At 37.9% G+C, this 23,265-nt stretch overlaps 1 protein-coding gene across 3 annotated transcripts in view; it reads left to right on the plus strand.

Moving 5' to 3' along the window:
• The window catches only part of MYO1D (myosin ID), a 358,498-nt gene that overhangs the window by 85,052 nt on the left and 250,181 nt on the right, over positions 1-23,265 (plus strand). For all 3 annotated transcript variants that reach the window (XM_036879016.2, XM_036879017.2, XM_036879015.2), the window contains exons 2-6: positions 14,099-14,307; positions 16,204-16,297; positions 18,474-18,639; positions 19,873-19,926; positions 21,547-21,642. In XM_036879016.2, the coding sequence (XP_036734911.1) occupies positions 14,099-14,307; positions 16,204-16,297; positions 18,474-18,639; positions 19,873-19,926; positions 21,547-21,642 (619 nt within the window). The remainder of the gene's footprint in view (positions 1-14,098; positions 14,308-16,203; positions 16,298-18,473; positions 18,640-19,872; positions 19,927-21,546; positions 21,643-23,265) is intronic.

The raw sequence follows: 23,265 nt of genomic DNA on the forward strand, positions 1-23,265 counted from the left end.
TCTAATAGGAAATTCTTTTTAGATTACGTGGATGAAAAGAAATAAAGTGTAAGACTTTAGCCCTATAGGGTATTTGTTGATCAGAAGAGCAAAAATAATATCATGTTATTAATAGGAAAGTTTTATTCCTGTTTTGATCTTCATGACTGTCATTATTAAGCATTCAGCAGTTCATTGCTGAATAATGCTATTGTGATTTATTCATGTGCTGACATTATAAAGCATGTAACATCCTCATTGTGGATTTATGTGTGTATTATACTAATTTTAAATGTGTGTGAATATTTAAGCATCCATCTATGGTCTGAGGGGTATAGTTTCTAAAGACTCTTGCAGTCGTTTATAATGATTTTACTATGGGGCAGTTCACCAGTTTCTGGCTTTACTAGGATTTTAACAAACTGATTTGGTCAGTTAAATAATTAAATACTATTTAAAAAGCCATAGGGTGGCAAATGACCAAAACAGACAATTTGCATGTCATGATGTGGGTTTGGTAAACTTATAAACCTTTCATTAATCTCATGGAAAGATCAACCTTCCTTGCAGCATCAAAATGTAACCATTTCAGGGTTCATTTTCAACAGTGCGTTGAAGTTACATGTGCCTTCACCTAACGGATTCTGTACCCAGCTTGGAAATGTCCTGACACCAGCAATAGTAGAGATTCATCCATTAAAGTGACTAGTTGACTGAGTGTTAGTTGCTGTGTAAGTGGTCAGTATCCTTATCAAGGTGGACTTGGAATTTGAGCCCTTTTCAGACACCCCCAGCAGACAAAACAAGAAAAACTGAGAAGCAATCCATTTATAGAAGTCATCCCAGCTGCTGTATTTATGGGCATGGTTTGCGGTGTCATATTTGACAGATTATTTTTTTATATCCTCTAAACCTATCTTGTTTTCATTGAAATATGCTATAAAATATTCTGTTCCTTTTGCCAGGTGAATGAATTATGATGTTTGGTTAAATTGTTTTCATAATCCAAGAGATTTTGACAGTAGTCATTGCATTTTTTTTTTTTAACCTCTTTGCCTGGAACCTTACTAGATAACCTTTATGGGAACAGGTGTTGTGTTTGATTTTATTTCCTTTTACCAGGAAGGTAGAATTGCTGGGAACTTACCAATCACATTCAGTTAATAAAAATATTTTAAGCAAAACCCAGGTATCTCCTATTTCTTTAAAAAATTTTCTTGCTCTTAAATTGGTCAGCAGAGCACATGATCTCCTTGCAGCAGTCGCCCACCATGACAGGTTAGGATTTCTGGTTGCCCTCTCTGTGCTCTTGATACTCAGTGTTTGCCATCCTGTGTATTGTTTCCCTTTGTGTCCAACAGACCAGGTTTAATTAGATGATGAGAGAGAAGCATGGGCAGCATCTTCACCTGGATCTCGCTCAGGTATCTCCGACTCAGCAGAGCCTGCCTGAATCACAGTCACCTGCTAAAATTTTGCTCTTCCTCTCCTGTCCCATCCTCATTAGTTAACAGCATTTTGGGCTGCTCCACAGCTCATGTGAGAAACCGTCCTCACTGCTCTCACTTCCAATAAGTTACCCTGTCTAATCAATTCAGCCTCTCCTCTTAAAGCCTTTCCTGTCTCTGTCCGCTGCCCTCTCCCAACCAAAGCCCCGCTCATTCCTTCCAGGACCAATGCAGTAGCCTCCTAACTGCTCCCTTACCAGGCACCCAGTCCTGTCCATCCTGCAGTCTCAGGGGGCTTACAAAAAACTATTGAGAGCAATACTTAAAACTCTGCCCTTGAGATAAAGTTCAAACCCCTGCACCACCTGCCAGGCCTGCCGTGTCTCACCTGTCCCTGGACACCCTCACACCACTCTCCCCTTGCTCCCTCTGCTGCAGTGTGCTCATGATGCCCTGCTCTGGATGCCCCAAACTCCGGTTCCCCCTCAGTCAGTGCAGAGCACATTCTGTTGCTGCTTCTTGCAGCCCCTTTTTGGTGTCTGTCCTCATTGCCCTGCATTAGGGTGGAGACAAGTCTGCCTGTTCATTCCTCTCTCGTGGCACCAAGCACAGTGCTTCCGAAACAAAAGAAAAAAGAAAAATTATTTTAATAATTCATCCAGCATCTCCTGCCCACTCTTTCTTGTTAACTAGCTTTGTACTGCTTGTGTGAGGAGAAGTTGTTCTGAAGAAAATCAAGAGATGAACTCAGGAAGCCAGTACAACCACTGCCAGTGGCCCTTACGTCCTGTGGAAAGCCTACGCAGTTTATGGAGGGATTTTTGGCTTTTGAGGGTCTGTGTGAACTAACTGCCAGAAGAATGCTCTCCGGGCGTCATGCCAAGCTAGATCGTGATGCATTGCGCTAATAGCAGTGACCCTTGCTGCTGTGATACACACAGCACGGCACAGATGCAACGGGGCAATGGGACCCAAGGGGAGGAAAGACATTTCCTGCCATTCAGGCGGCTTGCAGGATTGCTCATCATGAAACAGGACTTCATGTCACTGCACTCCTACCACATGGCAGTAGTGTGCCCAGTGTTCCAGTGAGCAGAGTGTCTCATTTCTCTGAGTAGATACTGGTATTGTCCCAGTTTGTGGATGAAGGACGTCCAGCACAGAAAAATGAAATAACTTACACACAATCCTAGAGCCAGTTAGTGCTAAACTGCAGTCAGGCTAGAGAATGCACTTTAACGCACCCTTTCCCCGGCTGAGAGGGTCCAGGCTACCAGCTACCAGGCTGGCGGGCAGTGGTGGTGCTTCTCAGGCGCTCTCCTCCAAGGCATGTTAGTAAAACACAAATAAGGCATCCTATTCCAGATGCTCTTAAGGTAGTGTAAGCCAAGAAGTGCCTAGAAATACCTATATGGAGAGTGTATCATCACATAAATAATGCCCACGTCTAATAACTTAATTTTTAGGATGTTGTCTTTGAACCCTTCCACTCGTAAAGCTGGTTTAGTAATCCTTTCTCTGAGCATCCACAGCATCCTTTCTATCTTTGTTATTGCCTTAAATCTTTTCTGAAATAGCATGATGGAATGTATTTATGTGTGTGTGTGAGACAGAGAAATAGGCAGGGGAGGGAAAGAGGGGAGGAATGGGAGCAAGAGGGAAAGGATAAATAATGTAGTCTTTAAACCCTTTATTATTGTGCTTACTATGGCCTGTTTATGTTAACCTTCAAATACAGTAATACCATACCTTCTTCATTGCAGCTTAGGCTCCTAGCATAGTGTCTGGCACATGGCATATACTGATTACTCAGGTGTTCATGAATGCATGCAATCAGTAACTTGCAGAGCCAGGATTCAAGCCTAGGGCTCTAGGCCTATGTGACTCCAAAGCTCCTAATCCTTCCAACACATAGTCCTTCCCATCTCAGGAACATGCAGTCTAACATGAAGGACAAAATGAATTGAGTCCATCACATGGAGACCATGATTTTCCAGAAAAAGCAGAAGCAAGATGCCTTCTACTCTGGGAGAGGTTCTCATCTAAGAACTGGGGAAGGTGAACTGAACCTCACTGAAAGTGGGCCATGAGCTAATGAACATTGCAATGTTAGTGCATCAGTAAAGAAAGGGTCAAAGTTCTGTGTGCTTTCAAAGTAAAACTGCAATATAGGCCATCCTTTTAATATGGGCCAATGTCACTGATTAAATGACCCACACCCAGGAAATAGAAACTCTCATGCATTGGGAGTATAATTGCTGCAACCTCTTTGGAGAATTATTTGGCAGTAATTCATAAATTTCAATTACACATATCCTTTGAACCCAGCAACTTTAATTCTAGAAATGTGTTCTACAGATATACATACACATGCAGAAAGACATATATGCTATTAAATGTATAGTTTCATTGTTCATACAAAATATTGGTAATAACCTAAATGTTCAATAGGGACTGATTAAATATATTATTGTACATTCACCTGTGACATGAAATACTATGCAGGCATTAAAAATGAAGCTTTTCTCTGTTTACTTACATGAAACTATTGGCAAGGTACATGTTTTAATTAGAGAAAAAAAGTCATTCATGTAAAAAACAGTATGTATGAATATACTATTTCCAGAAGAATTCACAATAGCAATAGTTACCTCATGAGGGAAGCTGTGGGAAAGATGAGAGAAACACTTTTCAGTATCCATTTATGTCTTTTGAATCTTTAACTATGAGTCTGTATTGCCTATTCAAAATTAATAAATTAACAAAAATTAAAACCTACTATATAAAGAACATTGGAAGTTGGATTTTCTTGTTAGCAACTTTTAATTTTGATATAATTTCAAATTTACAGACAAATTGTAAGAATACTGAAACTAGGCGCTTGGCTTGCAATTAGTTGTTATATCTTTAATTTCTTATAATCTTCTGTATTATTCAGTTTTTCTCTGTTTTCTTGGCTATAAAATTTTCCAGTTATTTTGTGGAATGCCCCTCAATTTAGGTTGTGTTGTATTTCCTCCTGATCATGTTCAGGTTACATGTGTTTGGCAGACACCACAGAAGTGATTGTGCATCCTTCTCACTGCATCCTATCAGAAGGCGCTGTATTTGTCTGGGTTCTCAGCGCAGCTACTGGAGAGAGGGCTCCCCTTCAGGAAGCACTCACAAAAGCTTTCCAGTCATTTTGCAGCAGTTGAGCTGGAACTTTTAATCCCTAAGCTCATTCTTTCATTCATCACTTTGTCCAGTGGCATAGGAGCTACCAGCCAAACTCGTATATTTGTTAATTTTCCAAAAATGTTTAAAAGTATCACATACACAGTCACCCAGCTCCTTGCTTCTTCTAAGAGATTGATTAGGAATATCCTGGAGATATTTTGTATGTCTCTATTGCCAGATCATCCCATGGACTACCAGTGTCCTCTCTGTACTACTGGAAATAGAGTCACTAGTGGCTTTAAATCTGATCAGATTAGAGAGCCAAGTCCAAAAATCCCAGAACCAATTCAGAAAACTCACCCTTACATTCTGTTCCTTTAGAACTACTCTTGGCACCAAAATCTGTATTAGTCTGGGTGTTCCAGAGAAAAAGAACCAATAGGATACATATGTGTGTGTGCATATTTTTATGTGTACATATATAAAGAGATTAGGGAGGCTGACAAGTCCAAGATCTGCAGCTGGCAAGCTGAAGACCCAGGAGAGCCAATGTTAGAAGTTCTAGTTTGAGTACAAGGGCAGAAGAAGACCTATGATCCAGCTCAAAGATACTCAGGCTCCAGAGAGAAAGAATTCTTTTCTTCCTCACCCTTTTGTTCAATCAGAGCTTCATGGATGGGATGAGGCCCAGCTGCCTGTGGAGGACACTCTGCCTTCTCTGTCTACTGATTCCAATGTAATCTCATCCACACTCCCTCACAGACACACCCAGAATAACGTTTGACCAAATATCTGGGCACTGCATGGACACATAAATTTAACTGTCACAGGCATGTATGTCAGTTTGTTTCAATATTGGTTATATTGACTTTGTTCATTTGGTTTAAGCAGTCACAAGTTTTCTGCACTGTGAAGCCACTGCCTTTCCCTTTGCAGTTAATAGGTAATTTGTGGGGAGCTACTTTAAGGCTACATAAATACCCTGTTCTTGTCACCCTTTCAACGAGTTTTAGCATACGCACATATTTTCTAACATATCACTCCTTCTTTATTTCTTGACATTCCACTTCAAGGAAGAGCTTTTCCTTATTTCTTTCTTTCTTTATGTCAATATGGACTGATAGATTTTGATTGTACTCCAAGGATTATAATGTTGCTGGTGTTACTTACTTTAATGCTCATGTGGTCCCAGATTTGGCCACGGGGAGCCCACTCAGGCTGCTCCTTTGAGTACTTCCCTACTTTCTGGTTCAACAAGATATTCCAGGCTCCTCTTGTACCTTCCTTGTCTCAGCCCCAGAATAAGCTTTCCCCAAGAAGGCCTGGGTCCTTGTTGTCCAGAAGAATAGTATTTACAAGCTAATATCTGGGTGTTGTGGCTTCTTGGCTGTCTCAGTGACAGAGAGAGTTGTGTGAAATGTGTGTGTGCATGTACATCGCCCTCTCCCCTCCCCTCCCATCATCCCACTGCATACTGTGAGTTCATACTGATACCTTCCTAGTCAACCCCACATATTCTGTAACGTCCTTTAAGAACGAAAAACCTGTCTCAGAGTGTGAGTCAGAGTAGGTATTATTTTAATTCTATTTTCCTGGAACAAAAATTGCTATTTTTATCTAGATTACATGAAGTTGCCCACATGAAGGAAAAGATTATTTTCTGTTGGAACATGGGGATATGGCCCATTTAAAAATGGTGATATCTTGCTGTATTTAACCCCTCCCTCCATTTTTGAAAGTCCAAGGAAATAAGAGAAGTGAAACTAAGTACAGAAATAGAAAAAAATGGTAACGAGGGTAGGTGATTTGAAGTTTTTCACACTTGATAACCTGAATTTTCTCTGTAAATAGGATGCAAAACCATTTTCTGAGAGAGAGGAGGTAGGCTAAAGGGACTCCTTCGTTCATTCCTTTGTTTTTTCATTCATCAAACCCTTAACCATTCCCTGTGAGTGCCAAGCCCTTATTGCATGCTGAATATAAAGCATGAACACAATAGATGGTCTCTGTTCCCCTGGAGACAGACATAAACAAGTAGATGTGAAACTACTTGCAGCAACTACTAAAGGAAACAAGCAAGTGTAGGGTGATGGGTGATAGGGGCAGTGCTGATGGGGAAGAACTTGTTTTATACTTGCCCATACAGTGATCAGAGGTAGTGGCATGAGACCAGGATCTGGGTGTCACATTGTCTTGATGTTGAGCCTTCCCACTGAAAAGATATAAGATAAGAAAGAGCAACTAGATTTATAGTTTAGATCTTATTTCCTGCTATACAGAAAATAGATTGAAAGGGAGTCCGCAAATTATGATGATCCCTGTGATGGGGAAGATAACTGTGACTTCATATTCTTGCTAATAACATGTTTTGTTATCAAAACTCTTGACCTATAGGTGAAAAGTTGTATCATATTGTTGATTTGGTTTATGTTTCCTTGTAAATGGAGACATATATCCATAGACTTTATTTTGGTATAACTAATTGTATTAGTTTGCCAAAGTTGCTATAATAAATCACCACAAATTGGCTTAAAACAACAGATTGCCATTCCTTGGCTTGTAGTCACGCTTGCCTCTGTCATCACATGGTGCCCTCCCTGGCTGTCCGTCTTCACGTGGCAATTTCCTCTTCTCGTAAGGATACCAGTCCTGTGGGATTAAGGCCCACCCTCAAGACCTCATCTTGCAGAAACCCTGTTTCCAAGTGAGGGCACCTTTACAGGAACTGGGGATTAGGACTGCAGTGTATCTGTTCAGGGGGCACTATTCAAACCCGCACGCGAATGATCTGTGATTTTTTTGTTTTCCCAGATGACTAGCCCATTTTGCACCACTATGTGCTGACATTTATTATAGGTATATTTAATTGCTGTTTTGAAACGTCACCATTATCATATACTAAATTCTTCAGGAACAACAGTGGTATGATCTCCATTATCTCCCACATCTATAATTTTCTTCTTTCTGCTTTACTTCAACTTTGTTTTTCCATTTCATTTTGCTTTTCTCTGCCTTTTTTTCTTGTCCCTGTCTATTTTTAGTAGCGTCCATCCCCCTTTTTATGTCTTTTCACGTTACCTTCATTTCTATGGGCCTTTTTCATCTTCCATGTTTTTCCTTGAGCTCTTCCAGTTTCTCATTTTCTAAAAAATGGTTTTGCCCATTATTTCCCCTTTTTTTAATGATGTTTTATTCAGTCTCTTTCAAGGGTTTAGAGAGCTACATTTTCTGTATGTTCTTTGCAAAAATATTTTTCCATAATTTTTCTCCAGCAGGACAGAGGTTTTTCCCCTTGGATATTCCTAATCTGCCTTTTGTCTCTTGGATTCTTTGTCTGCTTTTTTTCTTGTAGCATCTTCTCATGGGCCCCATTCTGGTTAGATTATTGCCATCTTTGAATAGGTGTGGTTCATTCTGAGTTAGCTCATTGTTGAAAGGTAGTGTAGGCATGACCATGGATCGCTGAGTTTAGGAGCTGTTATTTCTAAACCTTTTCTCACCAACATTCCTCCCTGAAATGACAAGAAGTTTGCCAGACCAACAAGTGCCGTCCACACACAGTGAGACTTCCTGGGAGGTGAGTTGGCATTTCCTCTGTTCATTTATCAAGATAATCTGCTGTGGAGCAATTGGACCCACGTCTTCTCTTGGCCTCACCAATCTGACAGCCTGCATTTTGCAAAAATGTAATTTCTATTCATTTCTTCGTTTGGTCCCACCTTGCAGCTATGCAGAAGGGTCAGGTGGTGCTCATTTTGTTCTATAGGCACTTGCATCCTGACTCCCTGCCATTCTCATCAAATGACTGTTGGTCTGGCCAGTCAGGAGCTGCAGTTTCCTTCTGGAGAGCTCTGCTCCTGTGCCTGAGATTTTGCAAGGGCGCACATTCACTCTTAGCCTCCCTCACCTAGATCTAGTTTTCATAGCGCTTCACAACCATTCTTCATAGATTGTGTTTCAGAGTGGTGGCTAGCATTTTGGTTTATAACAGATACCTTTTCTTTTGTCTTTTTTGTTGTTCTTGTTGCTAATTTTCAGAGGGTAGAATAGAGCCAGTGATTATCCTGTTCTCCATAAACGGGACTTCTTTAGATGGTACTTGAAGCTGGTACCAGACTCAACCCTAGAGAAGTTGAAAGTCTGGAGGTCATTAGAAAAGGAGGAGCCAGCAAAGGAGACTAAGAACAGAGAATGTGCCCCATAGAGGCCAGGAGAGGAGAGTGTTTAGGGAAAGGAAGCCACTGTCAGACGCTGCTGAGAAACCAAGATGAGCGCAGAAAAATCTACCAATGAATTTAACAGTTTCAGTGAGAACTTTGGGAAGTTTGATCAAGATTTATTGACATGCTGGATTGGAACCCGGATTGAAGTTGGTTGAAGAGATGGTGGAGGCAAAGAAATGGTGTGTGTAGGTGAGCACATCTCCTGAGAAGTATGGAATGTTCATAGCAACTTAAGATTTCATTTGCATTGAAATGGTCCGAAAAACAGGCCAAATCAATGTGATCAAGCAACACCTATCCAAAAGCATATCTTCTTAATGAAATAAGTAATATTTATTCATGAGTAACGATTTTATTGAGTATACAGTACTCACAGAGACCTTTCCTCCTGATCATAATTTATTCCATATAGTTTAAGAAGCCAATCAGGGCGACACTGAATTCTGCTAGTGGGTGAACTGGGTTTAGGAGCCTCGAGAGTGCATTTGAAATCTCATCGCCCAAAATACGTTTGTTTTCCTCAAAATTAAATATATTTTTGTCCCTTGGGTTCAGTAAGTGTTCAAATTCTGTCCGATTTCCCTTTAAAATAATTCAAATTTCTCTTTCCTTCATGTTTCCTGTTAGTCCCCTCATTGCAGGCGGCTTTATTGATCTCCTTGGCTAGTAAAGTCTTTCTTGATTCCTTGGTACCAGCCACGTGAAATGTCAACTCCCCCAGCCGGGCTTTCAAAGCCCATCATACCACATCAGATCTGGCTCCGTCCTCGTTCTCCAGCAGTTCCTTGACAGTCCCTGAAAACCTCTGTCTTCATGCTTAAGTTCGTATTACGTTCAGGTTAGCCCACAGTGAACAGGTGTCTTCACTATTGTCTGTGTGTTGCCCTCTCCCCCAGCATCCCCATGTCATCCTTCTCCCTGGCGTTGTGCATGCAGTCTGCCTATGACTAAGCTGAAGGGTTTACATGAATCTTGACTTCTTGTTGCAGGTCATTTTTTTTTATATAAGTGACATGAAGATTTAATAAATATTTCAGAATTCCTTTATGGAAGACTGTTTGTCCTCCAAAGGCATTATTACCTTTACATTTTCTCCATTGCTGCTCATTAATTCAAAAACTTCTAAAAATTTCTTTGTCTCATGTGGAAGCCAGTGAAAATATCTGGCCCATTCAATAAATATTTTTAAACTTATTAAGTTTTAAAAATCAATTGCTGTTAAGCTATATTAAGTGTTTGGGAAGTTCTAAAGAAAAAAAAATCGAAACAGAGAAAAGACCATATATTGATGTTGGAGTATCAAGAATGGCTTCCGAGAACCCTCATTCTACTGATAAGGACTGTAAATTGGTGCAGCTACAATGGGAATCAGTATGGTGGTTCCTCAAAAAACTAAAAATAGAAATACCATTTGACCCAGGAATCCCACTCCTTGGAATTTAACCCAAAGAAAACAAAATCTCCGATTCAAAAAGATATATGCACCCCTATGTTTATTGCCACATTATTTCTAATAGCCAAGATATGGAAGCAACCGAAATGTCCATCAATAGATGACTGAATGAAGAAGATGGGGTGCATATATACAACTAAATGTTATTCAGCCATAAAAAAGAAAAAAATCCTGCCATTTGCAACCACATGGATGGACCTAGAGGGTATTATGCTCAGTGAAGTAAGGAGGTAGAGAAAGACAATACCATATGATTTCACTCATATGTGGAGTCCAAAAAAACAAAAAAAAACATGAGCAAAACAGACATAGACTCATAGACACTGAGAAGTGGCTGTTGGTTCCCATGAAGGAGGGGTTGGAGTGAGTGGGTGGGTGAAATAGATGAAGGGGATAAAGAGGCACAAAATCTCAATCATGATACAAATTAGTCACAGGGATAAAAGTACAACATAGAGAATATCAATAATTCTATAGCATCTTTCTATGTTGACAGTAAGTACACTAGTTGGGGTAAGCAATGTAGAATAATCAAGTCACTGTGTTTTATACTTGTAACTGATGTAATATTGTATATCAACTGTACTTCAATTAAAAAAATTTTTTTAAAGAGTGGCTTCCTAAATTTGCTGATGCTTAGGCTTTTGAGGAAGGCATGAGACTGCCAAGCAGATGGGGAAAGATGAGACTGGGTGGGAAAGGGTATTCTAGGCAGAATGAACTCCTATGGGCAAACCATGAAGTCTTGGTATCTTCGGAACTGTAAATAGATCATTAATGTAATAGCAGGAGTGACAGAAACAGGGGGACAGGGGTGGGAGGTTTGGATGGCTGGATGTGTTATGGGTAGTTAAAGTCAAGTGAAGAGAAATGTGGAGGCCAGGAACCCCAGAGACCTGTGTGCTCTGCTGGGGAGTTTGTGTGTTACTCTTCAGGATTCCACATTGCAAGGGGTGTGTTGTGATAATCTTTGCCACCACAGCATATTATCTTACCTATCAGACTATATTGTTGTTATTTATTGGCAATATTTACCTGCTCTTTATTCCTTTTTTTATTCCCAGAGTTAGGCCCAGTGTCTGGCACAAAGTAGATATTGAATAAATATTTGAAGAATGCATTATAAAAGTTTGTCATAAAAGGTTTGCACATAGAGATCACAGAAATGCCTTTCTTGGTTCTTGCAGGAGATGGTATCACCCCATTTATCACCCGGGATAATAAAATCAATTCCTCCTGGAGGCAAACCCTGCAAGCAGGAACTGCATCACCTGAGTGCTCACCTCACACCCTGCGGCTTTCCAAAGCACTGTCTTGGGTTGGTGTTAAAATGTATACTGGCACCATCTAGTGGTGATGCTTAACCCTAACCAAATAGGAAGTTTTAATCTTTGATAACCAAACCTGGAGTTTCAGATGAGGCAAGCTTTTAACATGTTGTAAATTATGAAGCATTTTATCTAATATTGAATTTTATTGAACCTTTGCCACAGTCTTTAAGCTGATAGTTACTCATTTGATGATATTATTCATATATTTTAATTGTGTTTTACAAACATTATGCCTGGAAGTTTTGATTTTTAAAAAATGTGTTTGAAATAAAGTGAAATTTCAGAGAAAGAACATGGTGAGACAGGCCTGGAATCTTAGAACAACATTCTACTCTCAGAAAATTATTTGCCGTGTCTCTTACAGAGTTCCAGACTTAGGAGGTAATATTTTTTTCTCCTAACATCCTCCTCCTTTTCTTTATTTTTTTCTATTTGGACAGTGTTTTTACAACTAGAGTCTTGTCCTTTTAAGTCTCATACTTGAAGACAGCTATTGATCAGGTCCTGCAAATTTTTCTACAGGTTAACCCAGAAAGTCTGAGGAAGTGAACCTTAGCTTTTTATTATTTTCATGGGTCTTTGAATGTGAGTTATGTAGACATTTTGCTTGTGACTTACAGTTAATTGACAACTGAGGCAGGGAATCAGATTATGATTATTGAATTAATTCCTTGTGTGTAGGGATTGCTGTGATTTAAGTAGCAATGTTAATAAGGTATTTATTAAAAATCTCACACAGAACATAATTGGAAACATAAGATTAATTTCCCTTTTTAAAAAAATATTTACTCTGTGCCAGGGGGAGAGAGGTACATATTATCACCATTTTACTTAAGAGGAAGCTGAGACACATGGAGGTTAAGTAGCTTTCACAAGATGTCACTGAGCTTCAGACTCAGATGTAAAGGACTCCTGAGTCCGTGCTTTTGGCTGCCATATAAACTTTCCATCTAACAATAGAGAGGATGCATAGGAAAACTACAGTAGAAAAATGCACAAATAACCTTAAAATGGTTAATAACTCTTACTTAAATATATACTAGCTACTTGATAAAAATCTTGGTTTTAATTTATGGTTGACATTATCAACATCTGTTTGTTTCCGCTCCTAATTATAGCCCAAGCCTTCATTCCAGTGTGAAGGAAGTTGGAAACGCTTGCCTTGGGTCCCAAATGCTTAGTTCTTTCCCCGTAGCCCTGGTCCTACAGCAAGCATGCTTAGAGACACAGCTCCTAGCTGTGGACCAGCATTTTGCCCATCTTGGCATCCCCTTCATTCAGCTCTTGGAAGTGAGCTGTATGCCTCTCTGTGCCTCTTGACAGGTGGAGTGTGTTAGTGGCAACCACTTGTGTAGCTGGGTGCTGGGCCTAGCTCTGGTTCATATGTTTATATATATGAGTTAACATGTAAATAGTGAATATATATATGGGTTTTCTAAATTTTATATTTAATTTTTTTGGTAAACATACAAACGTAATTTTGTGTAGTTGCAATCATTTCATATATGCTGGCGTTTTTGTTTTTGTTTTAACTTTGTTCTTATGGCTTCCTTCCAACCACCCACATCAACTGTTGTACATGTTCAGAGAAAGAACATGATGAGACAGGCCTGGAATCTTCCTCATCAACTGTTGTACAATATAAGAGGATACCTAACACATAACATGTCGTCTTCCATATTTTTCCATGCTTATGTAATCATTAATAAACTATACCCATGTACAATTATACATACAAATTATATATGGGGTGGCTTTTAGCCTTTTATGGCAAAAAGGTGGGACTATATTAAAATATCTTTAAAAATACCCATCCTTTTCCAACAGCTATCCCATTCCTGGTAATCAATCTATTCCACAGAAAGAAAAGCACTGATTTGTAAGATTAGGTGTCAAGAGTATTTTCTACAGTATTATTTATACGAGGAAGGAAGGGGGATGATTGAATCAATGACGATACATCTATGCCATGAAATTTTAGGCAATCATTTAAAAAATGAATTTGATGTATATTGTGTCTCCCACCATTCTCTCTGCTATGGATTTTACTGTTTTTATTCCTTTACTAACACTTCAGGAGTTTCAAGAAGGAAAAAAACATTAATGTATTTGGACAGTTGTCTTTATAACTGGGAAGCTGACTGAGTAGATGTTTTAAGACCTGCTTTAACTTCTATTTCTTTTCTTCCTAGAGCTCTTAGGTTGTCTTCAATAATTTTTTATGCTTCTTACCACTCTGTATTTCATAAATAGGAAGTCCTCAACCTCCAAAAAATTCTTTTTTCTTTTTTGGCTTTTAACCCTTACTGGTCTTTTCTACCACCAGCATCTGAATGGACACAGCCTCAGGCATTGTCTGTAAGAGTAAGCTCACCCCAGTGAAATGTCATTTCAGGCATTGTTCCTGGGATATTTGGATTTTTTTGGAAATAAGACTTCATAGGAAAGAAATAGTATTTCTAAATAACAGCAGCTATTTCTTCCTTTTCTTTTGCTTCTATACAGATTTGAAAAAGGGCGCATCTACACATTCATTGGAGAAGTCGTTGTTTCTGTGAATCCTTACAAGTCACTGAACATCTATGGGAGAGACACAATCGAGCAGTATAAAGGGCGGGAGCTGTACGAGAGACCGCCTCATCTTTTTGCTATTGCTGATGCTGCTTACAAAGCTATGAAGAGGCGATCAAAAGACACTTGTATTGTGATATCAGGTACTTTAAGGGGGCCCGCTATACTTGCAAGGTCAAAATGTGTTTAACTTGTTAAGTACTCACAGATCAAAATGATTGACTAGAAAGGTAAGTTAGAAGTTAGACATGTAAGCAACTTTATAGGAGAAAAAAATGACTATTAAATACCAAATTATTTATATTATTTCCGGCATCCTCTAGTCTAGTTTATTTACAGATTCCATATTACATTTGGATGAATATCTGGTCTATTTTGTAGAGTGAACTGATAACAGAAAGCCCTTTCTGCCATCTCAAACACACAAAATGTAGCAAAATTATTTTAAATAGAGAGTGAAACCAAGAAAACAAAATCCTGAGGTACAAGAAATGAAGAATGTATTCAAAGTGAGATTGGTGAATGGGAGCTAGTGTCCAGGGACCAGTGGGCTTGGGGGCCAGTAATTGGGAGCTGAGGGTGGGAGGTTTAAGTCTGAAGGAGGAAGAGGAGGGAGGCAGACCTTTACACCCAAGAACTGGAGCTGAATTCTCTAAGTAATGCTAAGCTCTTCAAGGAATGTTGTATAGTGAAATGGGGACAGAAAAATATCTGCTCACTGACCCAGGATGACTTCTCCCAAACTGTGGGAATTTATTTTGGTGCTAATAATACTTTGCAAATGTATTAGTGGCTTTATGCTTTAAAAAATTACTTTATGATCTTTATTCCATTTTGGTTACCAAAACAGCTCTGTTAAGTAGGACAGTTATGTTTGTATTTTATAGATGAGAATATTAAGAGTTGGGGGAGGTAAGCAATTAACTTAGTGTTGGAGTTGGAGGATTATCTTCTAGGACTGCATTTTATTAAAACAAATTGTGGAAGCAATGTTTCCTGATTGTAGAAAGGAGGAGGGAAAAAAGCAAACAATCATACAAGTGTATAAAGTAAAAGCAGAAAATCCCTTCCCTTTGAGTACCTTGTTCTCCCCAAAATTCAGTGGTACAGATGTTAGTATTTATCCACTTCTACATTTTATGTATGTGTGCAAATACGTAAGGTCATACATGCATAGGTAATTCTATTATAGAATTATGTTATACCTGTTATTATATAACTTGTTTTTCCTTTGAACAATTTATAGTGGACACCTTTTCATTAGAGTACTTCTTAAAGTAATTCATTCTCTAATGATTGTGTAGCATTCCACTGAGTAATTGAATCATTTATTTTACTTAGTCCTCTACTTATGGCTATATTATTTTTAGGTTTTAGCTATGATACGTAATATAATCTACAGAAATACTCTTAAAACATTTGAAGATTATTATTATTGATTACATTAATATTTTTATCATTTTCATAGTGTAAATGTCTACAAGTGGAATTTTCGGGTCAGATTTAAAAATTGGGTAGATAACTCAGTTGAGCCTGTCTCCCCTCCCCTGCATACCAGTTGTCATGCTTTTTCTGCAACACCATGTCTGGAACTTGTTTTGTTTTCACTACAATTACTCTTAAATTTGCTGAAGGGATTATTTCATCCCCTTTAAGATTAAATTCTGCTATAGAAAATAAGGTTATAGAATCTTGCTGTGGCCACTGTTCTAGTCACTAGTTGTTTCTTCACTGCTCTACTTAAGAGTCACTGCCAAGTACTGAACCTCAGTCTAAGAATTAGTTCACCACATTTATTGATATTTTTACTAAGCAAGTCTTGATTTGTAATCTGTGTCATTTTATAGTAGTTTTATATTTTTCCAAACATGTTGAAATCTGTTAAAACCAATGTATTAAGACAGGATGAAATTTAAAAAGCAAACAGCAGACACAAGGGATTTTAAATAACTAATATCAAACTGTGAAATTATTCAATTAAAAATTAACTTACTCTTAGTTTAAGTTACAGTGTTAAGCCTTGCATAATTTTTCACCAGGGGAAAGTGGAGCTGGAAAAACAGAAGCCAGTAAGTACATCATGCAGTATATCGCGGCCATCACCAACCCCAGTCAGAGAGCAGAGGTCGAAAGGTACGGGCCATCAGAAAATGAGGAGAAATTCCCGTCAGAGCTTCTCTTTCATTTTTCTCTGTAGACTTGACGAGGCCTACTAATTTGTGCTGAGCTTATGGGTGATGAAACCACTTTGATTCTCTTATTGCATAGTGTCTCTATGTCTATTTCTACATTTGTTTTCAATAGAAAAATACTATGGTAGCCTTTATCTAAATATAAAACAAAAGAAAATTAAGCTGAAAGAAATGAAATTGTCCCCATTGTCCCCAGTCCAGTTTATAACTGCTGCCTTAAATGGTATACATGCTCAACAAAGATGTTATGATTTACACTAGTAGTTTTATTTTTCAAACTCATAGGTCCCTAGCTCTTCCTACTCTACCAACATCTTTTTTTTTTTTAAGTATCATTGATATACAATCTTATGATGCACCAGCATCTTTTTTCAACTGTGTTCTGAGCTACCCTGGGTTCCACAGAATGAAAGGGGGCACTGGGAGGCAGATCCATGCCTTGCTGTCCCTGGGACCGCCGAACTCCTAACATTAGGAATTCTAAATATCTCTATCTAGAAGAGATTCTTGCCACTCTATGATGCTGCTCACAGTAAGAGGAGTAATAAAGCTGGAGTACACTGTCCAGGGCCCAGCATTTAGCACAGTGTCTGGCACATAGTATTTACTTAACAAATATATGAGGAATTGAATGGATGCAGTTTTTTTTGTTTAAGTGAAAAATGTGGCTGTAAAGCCACATGACTTGGATTCTTATGTGGTGTGGACTTTTTGAAAAGGAAAAAAAGAAGTTTTCCAGAGTTGCTACTTTGTAGCTTAGTATTCATTTACTTAAGAGTCCTACTCATAAACACATGGCAGTCTTGGGTTTTATGAATGGGAAGAAAGGACTCTGGGTTGGTAAAAAAGAAGATTTAGACTAGGCTAGACTGCCCTACGTGGGCTTTCCCTTTTCATCGTAATTGGGCTGGAGTGTCAGGTCAAAAGAGGCATTCTTCTTAAGAGTGGGGCGTTCCCACTTCTGATTCTGACTTTGCAATCTAATGTGACAAGGGCAAGGGTATGAGTAACTTTCCTTGATTTCCTAAGAAGCTCAAGAGAGTAACTGGCTGAGAATTAAGTTATTTCTAAACCCAGTTGGTAGAGTGTGGCATATCTACATTTACTAGTCTTTCATGAGCATATCTTACTATGTCTTATAGACAGTTTCCTTTATTTATTATAAGCAGGCAGTTTCTCCCCACCCCAGTGTTTTAAAAGTATGCATGCATTCATGGGGAGCAAAGGTCATAGGGTCCCATAGAGTGGTAGTGGAGGGAACAGTGGATCTGCCATGTCAGTGTATTTCACTGGCCCAAGTTATTTCTGCAGGTATGCCCATGCAGGAGGAACTTTGTCAGACAAATAAAAATAAAGATGTAAGGATGAGCATGAAGTTTAAATGTATCCATTGGGAAAGACTTCTTCTCTATAGAAAGTTAGCATTTATTGAGTAAGAATGAATTAAATAACCAATACATAGGAGACATTCCATACAGCTTTAAACAAAATGATGAGCAGTTTTAAACTAATAAAGACCACATTTATGAAGCATAAATAAACACAACAAATTTCAGTATTCTGCTTTATAAGCAAGGACTTTTGAAAGTTGTATCATTTTCTGTATTACCTATTCTTTCTTTTCAGTGCATATCTTTCTTTAAGATTTTTATTTCTGTAAATAAAAACATAACAGTATTTTAAAACAAAAATGACAGTATTTTGTTAAAGGTGAAAGTTCCCTGAAATCCTGCCCTACCTACCCCATCAACCTAGGTAACCACAGAGAATTCTGTGTACTGTTCACTCCAGATTTTTAAGCATTTACTAACACATGTGGATGCACACCTACACTCGTGTAGGCACGCACACAAAGATCTTGCAATACATGTTATTTTATAATTTCTCATTCATATATATGTTCTAGACAACTTCTGTCAGTAAATATTATACTGGGAAACAAAAATGTATTTTTATGCATCCCTATTGGTGGACATTTAGGTTTGGTTTCTGTTTGATATTGATGCTGCTGTCAACATCTTTGTGAAAGCATTGATGTGTGTTTTAACGGAATCTAGTTTTCAAATGGCCTAGCCTCTGAAACCTTTTACAGCAACTTTCATCTGTCTGTGTTGAAGGGTGAAGAACATGTTACTGAAGTCCAACTGTGTCTTGGAAGCCTTTGGAAATGCCAAAACCAGCCGCAACGACAACTCAAGCCGGTTTGGGAAATACATGGATATCAATTTTGACTTCAAGGGGGACCCTATTGGTGGGCATATCAATAACTACTTATTGGAGAAGGTAAAATGTGCTTGATTTCTGAGGGTAATGTTCACAGTGCTGTTTTTTTTTAAACCTTATTGTGTTTATAAAATTTCTTTAATCGCTTCAAAGTAGCTTTTAACCCAATTCTCCCTCCCTTCTTGCTTCTCAGTTAGCTTTCTGTGACAAGATATTCTCGTCTTGTGTATTCTCCTCTTACAGTATCAAGTCGGAAAAAGTTATGAACTTTGTAGATAAAGATTTAGGTGTGGGAGGGGAGGGGATGGAAGTGACATGAATATGCGCCAACTACTGGGTAAGGTTTAACTAAAAGCCAATCTAGGATTAATTCTTCTTTTATTACACATCACCCTCTCCCTTTTCTTTTTTAAATGCATTACTAAAGAGCTATCACATCCATTCCATGAAACAACACTCTTTCCAAAGAATCATGCCCATACAACTCTTTTTTTTTAATTGCAATCTAATTGACATATAACACTGCATAAGTTTAGGGTGTACAGCATACTGATTTGATACTCCCACCATAGGGTTTTACTTTAATTAATTTGAAATCTCATTTTCTTCTAGTTTTCATTTATTCAGCATCCTTTATGGCAGAATAATGCAGCATAACCTATCTTGTTTATTAAATTGAAGTCAGACTGTTAAGGAAGTTAAGTTTTTTTATCAGAGTCAGTTAAAAAAGGACAGGAAATACCAGGTATTATCAGGTTTTTTTCCAAAGTGCTTCCTGGCTTCACTTTATGCACATATTCAATAAAAAAGATCCCTTTGAATTAACATATTAATAGCAATCTTTTGGGAACCATCTAAGGCAGTGGTCTCTATAGACTGATCTTGCTCAGCTGATTTTATTACAGGTTATAAGGCACTGCTCTTTAAAATGCCAGCAGACCCTGGGGAAAGGAATGTTGAGAATATTCCTCCCTAAACATTCCTTTCTATTCTCCCCATTTCTAATTCCTCCCACCCTGAAGAAATTCCATCTTTAGGCTCCAGATTTTTTTAAAAAATCAAAATAGCTTCATTTTCAGAAAGCAAAGCTTAAGGAACTCTGTTTTAAACAGAGTAAAAAGAATTATCAAAAAATTGCACAGAAAGCCCCATAGAAGAGACTTGGTTTTAGAAGGTACTATCCATTTAGGACATTGAAGTGCATTTTGATACAGGATTCCCTGAGAAAGTGGCTTGCATTTTGTTTTAGGCGTACATTCTCAGACTAATGATTTAATGTGTTTTTTTTCTTAGTCTCGAGTAATTGTCCAACAGCCAGGAGAAAGAAGCTTTCATTCGTTCTATCAGGTTAGTGTCTACTGTTGTGCAGATAATCCATTATTTGCTCAGTTATGCAGGGTATAACTGTTTCCATAACAGAGTCTCCCCTGTCCTGTGCCTCCCTTGCCTCCATTGACCCAGGACAGGTTACCCACATGTGCACGCGTGTGCCACCCCCCCACCCCACACACACACACTCCATGGAGCATGACTGTTATAAAGAGCTGGTGGCAATCTCAAATGCTTTGGTTGAGCATCACCTACATTTCTTTGCAGTGTAGGTGACAGTTTGTAGGAAATGGTGAATTCTGAATATGTTAAATTTTTTTGTTTTACTTTGAATCAAAGCTGTTGTTCCCATTTTTGGGAATTCCAGAGATAGGAATACAAATTTAGTTTCTTTTGCTCATGGAGTCTATAAAGCAATATGATTACTTGAAAAAAAACAGATTTATGAATTCAAAGGAGAGCTGTCTTCTTTATGCCATCAAAGCTGTGATTGCTTAGGGAAAAAAATTTGAATATGTCTTCTGGGAGTGCTTTTAGAGTCTAAGGCAGAATCTTTTAAAATAGCCCTCATCCTGGCAAGTCTTTATACTCAAAGAACAAGTTTGAGACATTATCATAATTTTTTAAAGCCCAAAGTAATACAAACCAATGCTTAATAAATGAAGTGAGTGATCAAATTAAGCAATACTGTTTTGGATTAATCAACAAGATTGATTCTCATGTTTAACTGTCTGAAGGTGATTGAGCGGTGACAATATCAGTTGAATACAGTTCAGCTGAGTTCAGTTTCCTCTAGGTAACTGCTCTGACAGGGCTCACTTGTATATACAAGTTCTGATACATTTAGTAAAAAAGATCAGTTTTTAAAATCTGATAATTATATACCTTTTAAGTAAAACAAAATGTACAATTTGATACAGAGAATTTAAACATAATGCCTTCCAAAGGCATGTTCTGTATAAAAGGGCTACCCTTATTATATTGGTGTTTTTGTTGATAATTCCTGATATTTTCAGTAAACTGTTTTTCTACCAAATATAAAAGAGTTCTGTTTACTTCAAGAACCCATAACTTTTCCCCAGTGTTTTCCACACTTGGCTGAAAGTGTTAAAATTTGTCTTTGTCCAACATTATAGTCATGATCATCCAATTTTCCTCCTTTCCGGAGATAGAGACTAATGAGGAAAAGCTGTTTCCAGTGTGACTCAGCATATGACTGTCTGCTGATTTCTCTTTTTTCCATGGCAATAGCGGTCTGAATTTTCTGAATTCTGAAGCACAACTCTATCCTGTCTGGATAATAAGGTTGCTAAGCAAGTGACCACCACAGAGCACAGGCTTCTGTTTTACCAACAAGTATAGTAAAAGCAAGAACCTTTTATGCCACCTATGTTTCAAAAGAGCTAGGACTTTTTAAGTAATTTTCTTCCTGACTACAGAACATTCTTCATGACCAATGATTTATGAAGTCATTTATGTTCAAGGTAAAAAAAAATAATTCTTTAAAACCAGAAACAGGAGGTCTTAAATGGATTAAGCCCAGAAAATGAATAAAAGCTGGATTGCTATTGTTAGAATATTTAGTATATTTGGTTCATTATGTATTTGCCAATTTATTTTTAATTAAATATTTTTCAGCTACTCCAAGGAGGTTCAGAACAGATACTACGCTCTCTACGTCTCCAGAAATCCCTTTCAGCTTACAACTACATCCGTGCAGGGGCTCAATTAAAGGTGAGAGTTTCCTCTTTGAGATTGCTCAGATATAGAATCAGATGAAGAATCACAGGGTACATTTAATAATTACCTGATCCAGCTTTCTGCCTTGGGCAAATGATTGACTCTTATTCTGTTCTACTTTTTAAATTCTCAGGGACAGAGATTCAATACGTTATTGACTCAACAACTTTGCTTAATAACCCATTACTGTATTTTACCACCATCTGACAGGAAATAAGTTTCTCATGAGATCTTGTGTTTTCTTTCGATTTTTAATCCTATTATTTTTATTTCGACCTTATAAAAATATTGATGCAACTAGGAAATCCACCACTAAAGAAGATACCATATGATTTAGTCAAAGAGCAAGTTGGTAAGACAAAAAAACTTGAAAGTATTTTGGTTGAAAAGAATACCAGAGATGCCCTTTTATCAAATATTGATTTTGATGTATCCTACAGATGTTTAGTGAGTTCTGGAGCATTTCTGTTCAGCTTTCAAATTTTTACATTTTTTTCCCCCTTCCCTGGCATGCCAGCCCTTACACACACATACACACTTTTAGCTTTTTTATTTGTTTAGTTTACTGCTAGTCATTTTACAGTTAATCTTAAAAATAAGGTAGTTTGTTGATAATAGATTATAAAACAATAATTACAGTATAACCCTGCTTTGTTGGGAGAAAGTTATATAAATACATAAAATTAGATACAGATGACAAAACAAAGAAATACAAGGCATCCATATTGGTAAAGAAGAAGTCAAACTGCCACTATTTGCAGATGACATGATATTGTACATAAAGAACCCTAAAAACTGCACTCCAAAACTACTAGAACAAATATCGGAATTCAGCAAGTTACAGGATATAAAATTAATACACAGAAATCTGTTGCTTTCCTTTACACTAACGATGAACTAGCAGAAAGAGAAATCAGGAAAACAATTGCATTCACAATTGCATCAAAAAGAATAAAGTACCTAGGAATAAACCTAACCAAGGAAATGAAAGACCTATATGCTGAAAACTGCAAGACACTCTTAAGATAAATTAAAGAAGACACTAACAAATGGAAATTCATCCCATGCTCTTGGATAGGAAGAATTAATATTGTCAAAATGGCCATCCTGCCTAAAGCAATCTACAGATTCAATGCAATCCCTATCAAAATACCAACAGCATTCTTCAACGAACTGGAACAAATAGTTCTAAAATTCATATGGAACCACAGAAGACCCCAAATAGCCAAAGCAATCCTGAGAAGGAAGAAAAAAGTGGGGGGGATCCATTTCCCTACTTCAAGCTCTACTACAAAGCCACAGTAATCAAGACAATTTGGTACTGGCACAAGAACAGAGCCACAGACCAGTGGAACAGAATAGAGACTCCAAACATTAACCAAAACATATATGGTCAATTAATATACGATAAAGGAGCCATGGACATACAATGGGGAAATGACAATCTCTTCAACAGATGATGCTGGCAAAACTGGACAGCTACATGTATGAGAATGAAACTGGATCACTGTCTAACCCCATACACAAAAGTAAATTCGAAATGGATCAAAGACCTGAATGTAAGTCATGAAACCATAAAACTCTTAGAAAAAAACATAGGCAAAAATCTCGTGGACA

This window comes from Manis pentadactyla, chromosome 4 (genome assembly GCF_030020395.1).
Source record: "Manis pentadactyla isolate mManPen7 chromosome 4, mManPen7.hap1, whole genome shotgun sequence".
NCBI classification, from domain to species: domain Eukaryota; kingdom Metazoa; phylum Chordata; class Mammalia; order Pholidota; family Manidae; genus Manis; species Manis pentadactyla.